The 8,091-nt window shown below is 65.0% G+C and overlaps 1 protein-coding gene across 1 annotated transcript; it reads left to right on the top strand.

Annotated features, from left to right (window-relative positions):
* Positions 1-1,792: 1,792 nt before the first annotated feature.
* EMIHUDRAFT_471269 (hypothetical protein) lies at positions 1,793-5,354 on the top strand (the record flags this gene model as incomplete). The annotated part of the gene is made up of 3 exons (XM_005757266.1): positions 1,793-3,063; positions 4,670-4,867; positions 4,970-5,354. Exons 1-3 carry the CDS (start codon positions 1,808-1,810, stop codon positions 5,352-5,354), a joined length of 1,839 nt encoding a protein of 612 aa, XP_005757323.1. The 5' UTR covers positions 1,793-1,807.
* Positions 5,355-8,091: the final 2,737 nt, after the last annotated feature.

Below are 8,091 nucleotides of genomic sequence, written 5' to 3'. Positions count from 1 at the left end.
TTAGCCGGCTGCTGTCGAGCTACAGCTACTTTTGCGAGGGATGCGCTGAGGGGGGGCGACAATGTCGAGGATGGCAGGACCCAGAGCGGCTGAGATGCCCAAACATGACTCGGACCGCGTACGCTGCTTACTTTGGCGACGTGTATACGCAAACATTTGCGCCGAAAGGTCTCCGAATGCTCGGTCCCGAGTACAGCGGCTTGCGCTCTCCGGTCGACCTCGCCGACTATTTCCTCCGATCCGTCTTTGTGATGCTGTACGAGGTGGATTTCAAGGCCGAGCGTCCGTTGGCGCGGTTTGCCGCGTGGACGGGTGATCGCTGGCTGGCGACGCAAGTCAGCGACGAGGCGTACCGGGAAGACGGAGGGGGTGCGACCCTGCCGGAGGGCGAGAGCGCAGCGATCAGGAAGATGCTGCGAAACGACCTCGAGCTGTGGACCCGTGTCTCGTCCCGCGCCACGCTGCCGCCCGCGGGGACCGCGGAGGGAGTGGCGCGATCTCGCGAAGCCATTTCTTAGGTACCCAGTGCGCGCCAGTCCCGTGCCTCGCTCGTGTTGTGAGAGGGGGAGAAGAAACAAAAATGACACACACACACACAGCCCAGCACAAAAAAGAAAGAACAGACAACCCAAGGGAGGGATGGGAGGAATGCACGCCGCCACCACACAGGGATTTTAAGGAGAGGGGTGTGATGCGCTAGCCGTCGCCCACCCTTGGGAGAGAAGCTAGCGAGGCGAATGACATATTCGACACCCTCGACGACCATCTCGGCTACGGTTTTCCGACTCCGGCTTCGGCTGGTAGTCGACAAGCTGCCGAGCCCAAATCACTGTGTGTGCCACATTTCTTGTTGGCTTCTAAAAATCTCTCTCTCTCTCCCTTGGGCGTCCGCCTCTCCTCTCTTCGCAGTCTCTCGCCGATTCTCGCTGCAACCTTCATGCCACCTCGCGGTCGTCCCACTCTCGTCGTTCTCTCGTAACAACCAGCACCAACGAGGCAAACAAATCTCTCTCCTCTCTAAGGAAGAAAGAAAACAGACAACCCAAACGAGGGATAGGGGAGGAGGACAGGGTCCCCACCTGCACGAGCAGGATTTTGGAAGGACGATCAGGGGGACAGGTGGGGCTCTCCTGCTCCTGACAAGGGACACGACAGGCTCGCCAGCGCGGTGCACGGTGGAATCCCAACTCCACTGGCGGTCTCATCTCAGTCTAGCGACCTGCCTCCAGCTTCTCGCTGGCAGTCTCTCGCTACCACAGGCACACTGACACAGGGGTGGCAGGGGCGGCGGCAGCCGAGTCACCCACATACATACTATGCGGGCCTCCCTCACTAGAGGTGCGGCCTGCGCGTGTCCTCGCCCTTGGGAAGGTCTTGAGGGGGAAGGGGAAGGCGCTGTGTGTCTGTGCATGCATGCCCATGCATGCATGCTACCCAACGCGGCCAAAGGATATCCACCTCGAGAACCTCGAGAGATGCATGCATGTGTGAATACCCCCATCCCAGGGCCTCCAGGGCTCGCACCTCAACCTCTCACAGACCAGCGCACAGCGCCACGCGCCGTATTTTCTTCTCAATAACAAGGCTGTATGTATGAACAACAGCTTTGCCTGACGCGCAATCGCCTCCCTTGGCTGACACGCTCGGCGTGCCACCTTCCGCCGGCGCTCGCCTTTCGCCTGACGCACAATCGCGCCACTACGAACATACATATGTAGGAAGGTGAAGAACAGTCAGGCTCGGACTGGACACCAACGCGGTATGGGTGTGAAGTGTGTCTCTCTATCCACCGCGCACTTATTCTGCCATGCTCGCCACACTTCGGCTTCTCGCGGCGGCGACCGCGGCCTTCTCGCCAACGTACACGCCTCGCGCACGCCCGACGATGATGGCCGCCACGCTCACCGAGCAGCTCATGGCGAAGCTGCCACCCAACGTGCAGACGGGTGGTGCGGGCGGCGCCACCACGTATGACGCGCTGCTCCGGCTCGACGACGCCTGGAGCAGGCTGCGCGCCGGTGAGCTTCCGCCGGCCAAGCAGGTCGTCTTCGACGAGCCCACCGCAGCTGTGGAGACGGCAGAGTACGATCTCGTCGTTGCTGGCGGCAACATCGGCATCCTGCTCGCCACCGCGCTTGTGCTGCGCGGGCTGCGGGTGGCGGTGCTCGAGGGCGGTGATCTGCGCGGGCGCGAGCAGGACTGGAACGCGTCGCGCAAGGAGGTGATGGAGCTCGTGGAGGCGGGCGTGCTCTCGCTCGAGGAGCTCGACGAGGTCATCGGCATCGAGTTCAACCCCGTGCGCTGCGGCTTCCAGGGCGGCGCCGACGTGTGGCTCAACGACGTGCTCAACGTGGGCGTCCGGCCAGAGGCGCTTGTCCGGTGCGCGCGCGCGCGCTTCGAGGCGGCCGGCGGAGTCGTGCTCGAGAGGACGCCCCTTTCGACGGTGCGCGTGCGGCCCGGCGCGGCGGTGCTCACCGCTGCCGACGGGCGCGAGGTGCGCGCGCGGCTCCTGATCGACTGCATGGGGCAGCGATCGCCGATCGTCGCGCAGGTGCGCGGCGGCGCGCCGCCCGACGGGGTGTGCGTGGTCGTCGGCTCGTGCGCAGACGGCTACCCAAAAGAGTTGAACACGTTTGGAGACGTCATCTTCGCGGACACGCTCACCGAGCCCGCGGCGGGCGGCGCCGGCTGCCCAACACAGTACTTCTGGGAGGCGTTCCCGGCGAGCGCGAGCGCGACCCAGCGCACGACGTACCTCTTCACCTACATGGGGCTCGAGCCGGAGAGGCCGTCGGTGATGGACATCATGGAGGACTACTGGAGGCTGCTTCCACGCTACCAGGGCGTCGACCTCGACGACCTCACGCCGGAGCGAGTGCTGTTTGGGCTCTTCACCTCGTACAAGGACTCGCCGCTGCCCGTCCAGTTCGACCGCGTCATGCAGATCGGCGACGCGGGCGGGCTGCAGAGCCCGCTCTCTTTCGGCGGATTTGGGGCTATCACGAGGCACATCGGACGGCTCTCTGACGCCGTGGAGAGCGCTCTCGCCGCCGACGCGCTCTCGTGCGGCCAGCTGGGCCTGATCAACCCGTACCAGGCCAACTTGCGCGCCGCGTGGCTCTTCCAGGCGTCGATGCGCCCGCCGGTGCAGCAGGGCGCGTGGTCCGCCGACTTCATCTCGAAGGTCCTCGTCGCGACGTTCGAGGTGATGGAGGCGCGCGGGGAGGCGGTGATGCTCCCCTTCCTCCAGGACACGCTGCGCGTCGACGGCCTCGCGCTCACAATCGGCGGGCTGATGCTCTCGGCGCCACTGACCGCGGTCGAGATCCTTATCCGCCTCGGACCCGTCCCCCTCGCCGACTGGTTCGTCCACTTCGCCGCGATGGTCCTCGGCTCCGCCCTCGGCTCGGAGCAGAGCCGCGCGCTCGCCAAGGCTGCCGCGCCGCTGCTGCCGCCAGAGACACGATTCGAGCTCGATCGCGTTGTCGAGGGCTGGCAGTTTGGCAGCGGCTTGGACTACTCGCCGCCGCTCGCGCCCACACCCATGGATGCGGAGGCACTCGCAACGGCCAAGCGCGCGGCAGCGGCAGCGCGCGCCCACACGCCTAGAGGCGGACTCGCCGCGGCGGCGGCCGTGTTGTAAGAGGTCTTCGAGATCGTGAGTACGTGTATCACGTCGTGTTGATTATGAGGTCTTGTGAGCGAGTCCTCCGTGTCTAGCGAGGTCTGAACGACAGGAACAGTTTTTTAGCTCTGAACAACAACAAGGCCGACGCCACACCCTGCACGCGCCACATATCCATGATGGCCACGCATCCCACTTCCCGCACACATGGCCACACATGGCACATGGACATGGACATGGACATGGAAGTGTGTCGTGTGATGGGTTTCGTGTTCGGTGAACGGTGTGAGCGTCCCCTCTTGGTCCTCAGCCTATCCCTCCGCCGCGACGAGCTCAGAACGGCCACGGCACGCGGTTCTGAATCCTAGCGATGGCGCCCTTGGCCGTGTCTACGGTCGAGAACCACTGCGGCGCCGTCTGGCCGAGCAGCGCCAGCAGCTCCCGCAGCTCCTCTGTCGAGATATTTGCGGATGCGAAGCGATAGCGCAAGCGGTCCAGCAGCTGCGCCATCGGCAGAGCGCTTGCGGCGCACTCCGAGCCGCGCTCGCGGTGGAGGGCGGCACGCACGGCGAGCGCGATGTTGGGAAGTTGCCGCTGGAGGTTGGCGTGTCGCACCGCCGGCGCGGCTGCCGCGGCGCTCTTCTTCGCCGCCTCGCGCAGCATGATCTTCTCGACGAGCGCCGCCGAGAGGCCTGCGAGCTTCGGGTCCGTCGCGGGCTTGCTCGAGCCCACCGCGGCCGCCTCCGCTGCGTCCTGCACCCGAGATGCCTGCGGCGCAGCCGCGTGCTCTTGCGCGGCACCTGGCTGCGCGACCAGCGCCCCTGCCTCAGGCGGCCGGTGAGGGCGCGCGATCGGCCCGCCTCGGCGAGCCCGCTCTGGGAGCAGCGCCTTCGGCGGAGCGGAATCCTGCTCGGCGTGCACGTGCTGCAGCAGCCGCGCGCGCATCTCCGCGCGGCGAGCGCCGAGCCCGGCGGCGGCAGCGGTCGCCGCGGTGCGCGACTGCGCCGGATTTGAGAGGAGAGCGACCTGCGCTCGTGCGCCCAGGTCGGCGGGCGAGACGGGAGCCGGGGTGCTTCGCGCCGACGGCGAGCAGATGAGCCAGTCTTGCACCTCGACCGCGCCCGGAATGCGCGGACCTCTCGAAGGCGGCCACACCGCCGTCACGTCGTACGCCTCTGGCCACACGCCCAGGATGGACTGCAGCATCTCGGGCGGGAAAGTGCGGCCCGTCGCGCGCTGCAGGTGCGGCTGGAGGGCGGTGAAGAGCGGCTGGTCGCCCCGCTTCCCCTGGAAGAAGAGGAGCGTGCTCTCGACCGCGATGAAGGCCTCTTCAATCTGCTGCAGGTGCGCCGGGAGACGAGGCGGCGATATGGGACTCGAGCAACGCGCGACGGCAGGCGGGGCGCGGGCCGTCCGCGGGGTGCGCTCTGCATCGCCGCTCGGCGTGGCGACAGGCGAGTCCGGCTGTGCGGGTATCTGTGCGGGCAGCTTCGACTGCGTGAGGCCGTGTGCCAGCGACTGCATGACCGGCGTCAACGAAGCTGACCTTGACGCCCTCATGGCGGGTGCCGCAGACCGCCTCGGGGCGCACTGCGCCGGTTTGTCCGCCTCGCGCTCGCACCCACCCCCGCCCTGCGCCACGTGTGACAGCTCTGCGGAGCCGCTTCTGGCCTCGGCGCGCTCCTCGATCGTGACGAGGCCCATCTGCGTCGCTGATTGCGGCAGTTGAGCCGCTGCAGGTCTGGCAGCTTTCGCCACGCTCTTGGCACCGTCTCCAGGAGCGATGCCCAACGCACGGCGCTTCCGGCTACGCAGTCCGAGGTTCTGAAGAGTGCTCATCGGAATGTTATATCACGCGGTCTCGCGCCAGAACTGCGCGGCAAATTCTGGAATTCTTTTTGAGCTAGCCTTCGAGGTTACGAAACAAACAGGCGGACACACGCATTACACATCGCTCTCGGCCCCCCACAGACATCCCGCACACCCGCCGCCCCCGCGCGCGCCCCACCCCGGCCGGGAGAAAGCTGAAAGGGGAGTGACACAGTTTTTGGGATGGCAACAGAACGGCAACTCTCTTTTACCGTTTTTTTCGCCGCCCCCTTTTCGCCGCCCTGGGCAGCCCAGCTGGCTGAGTGTCTTGTGAGTTTGTGTGTCTGGTGTCGCTCCAGCGTGCCGTCATATCTCCTGTCCCGCGTGCCCATACCGCGTTGGTGTCCCCAGTTCGAGCGGCCTGGAGTTGTTCTTCACCTTCGATACATTGATAGATACATGCCCCCTCGACTCAGGCTCTCGGCCTTGCTCCGGCCAGTTGCTCAAACAAAGAAAGAGACGACTGTCGTTGTGGCCTCCCCCCCCCCCCCCCTCGCCCTCTCCCCCCCAACACCGAACATCAAAACCGTGCCCCCGCCGCCTGAGAGCCGGGACAGATCGTACATCGATAATCGACGGCACCACGAGGGCGTAGATTTGACTCTGACTCAGCTAAACTGAGCTGTGCCGCTGCCCCCCCCCCTCCCCCCCCCCCCATCTGGGAGGCCCGCCGCTACATATACCTGGTTTGTTAGGGGTGGCAGCCTACTATGCCGCCTTGCGGAAGCGTGAAAAGGCGAAATCGGTCGCAAAGGACGAGGGCACCTCGTACATGGCCGCCGTGCCCTCGAGCGCGCCCTCCCCCATCGCGCTCGTGGTGAAGCGGCTGCCGTCGCTCGGGTACTTGTCTTGCTTGCCGTTGAGGGGGAGCTTGGAGGCGAAGCTCTGCCCAATGATGCCATGAGGCAGGGCGCGTTCGGCGGCGGCGGCGCTGCCGCTGAAGGAGACGTCGAGTCGGTGCGCAGGGCCGGAAATGGGGCGGTGCACCTTGTATCGCCCGATGGTCACGCTCCAGTTGCGGAAGAGGAGGAAGGCAGAGAAGTCGGTGGTGCGAATCGCCAGGTCATGGCAGTCCATGTAGCCGCGGCTGGTGAGCGCAAAGGGTGTGGCACCACAAGTGCCGTTGAGCACCGCGCCGCCCAGCTGTGGCAGCCCCCAGAGGGAGACGTTGGCCCACTCGCGCCCACCGTCGCCGCCGCCGACCCTCGCCACAACGTGCGCCTCGGTGAAGAAGGAACCGTTAACGATAGTCTTGCTCCCATGCTGCACAAAGATAGCCTGGTCGGTGCGGAGATTGACGGCAAAGTCGGGCGCCGAGAAGAAGTTGTAGTAGACCCCATTACGGCCGCGGAAGTCAGCCTTGCCTCCGTGCGCAAAGTGCAGGTGCGGGTCAAAGTCGGAGGATGCGCTCGGGGCAGGGTCGCCATTCACGACGGTTGATTGCGGTGTCGCACACGAAAGAGGCGCCCACTCGTCGCCTTCGGTGTACTTGATGCGGGTTGCCGCAGGCTCGAGCGTCCCCAGCAGTGGCATGTAGTCGAACTCCGCGTCCAGACCCGACATGAGGGCGAGGCACCTGCGGTGGAAGAGGCGCGCACAAGTGGGTGGGAGGTGGGCGTGATCTCCCAAAGCCGGAGCGCAGGCGGTACGGGGCGGGTGAGAGCGACATCTAGTGCGGCAGGCACATGCGTGCGGAGAAGGCGGCTTGGTCCATGTCAAAAACAACAGGGGTTCCGGTGCGCAGCCAATAGAAGCGTGCGTTCTGGGTCGCCTCGAGAGTTGGGGCCGTGAGGTGGCTCAGCTCGACGAAGAGGGTGCTTCCCACGTACGCCACGTCCCAGATGGGTGGGTTTAAGGTCAGGCGCAGTCGTATCCACCCAAGAGGCAAAGTGTATTCTGCTGGCAGATTTGAGCGTGACAATTCACCCGTGGCGGTTGCAGGGGGAGGCGGAGAAGGCGGGGGCGGCAGCGGCGGCAAAGGCGGGAATGGTGGGGATGGAGGCGTTGGAGCTAGATTCGGCGGGTAAGGCGGTGTCAGGGGATCAGCGCAGCCGGCACACACCACAGGAAACTCCTCGGCTGAAACCTTGTGGCAAGCTTCCAGCTCGGTCATCCCCCAGTACTTTTCGAGCCAAATCATGCGCTGGCCACAGGCAAGGCCATTCGCATCGTTCAACAGGACCGACATCGTGCATGTGGGCTTACCGCAGCGAGTCGGCAGGGGAAGAGGGCACGGTATCCTTTCATAGTCTCCGAAGCCACAGAAGCGGCAGAGATCTTTGCCGCCTGCATTGCAGCCGAGCCCGCCGTGAGATGCGCCGGACCCACCACAGGATGAATCGTAGAAGCAAGTCTCAGCGATGATGTCCGTGCAAGTACCCGCCTGGCACACCAAAGCGGACGCATACGTGATCGAGGCGCTCAAAGTCCACAGCCAGACCGCGAGCATGGCACCGGATAGCAAGCACGCCGCAACAGGTAATATTAGTGGACGTGTGGGTGCAACTCTTATTGATGAGCACTACTTTGCCTCAGGTTTTAGTTGTTTGCGATTAGGTGCTCGTATTAGAGCGCGACGCGTAAAAGGACGGGTCTTG

Source organism: Emiliania huxleyi, assembly GCF_000372725.1.
Source record: "Emiliania huxleyi CCMP1516 unplaced genomic scaffold EMIHUscaffold_919, whole genome shotgun sequence".
NCBI classification, from domain to species: Eukaryota; Haptophyta; order Isochrysidales; family Noelaerhabdaceae; genus Emiliania; species Emiliania huxleyi.
Note: the sequence above shows the minus strand (reverse complement) of the source record. Positions and strands in the feature narration are given on the sequence as shown.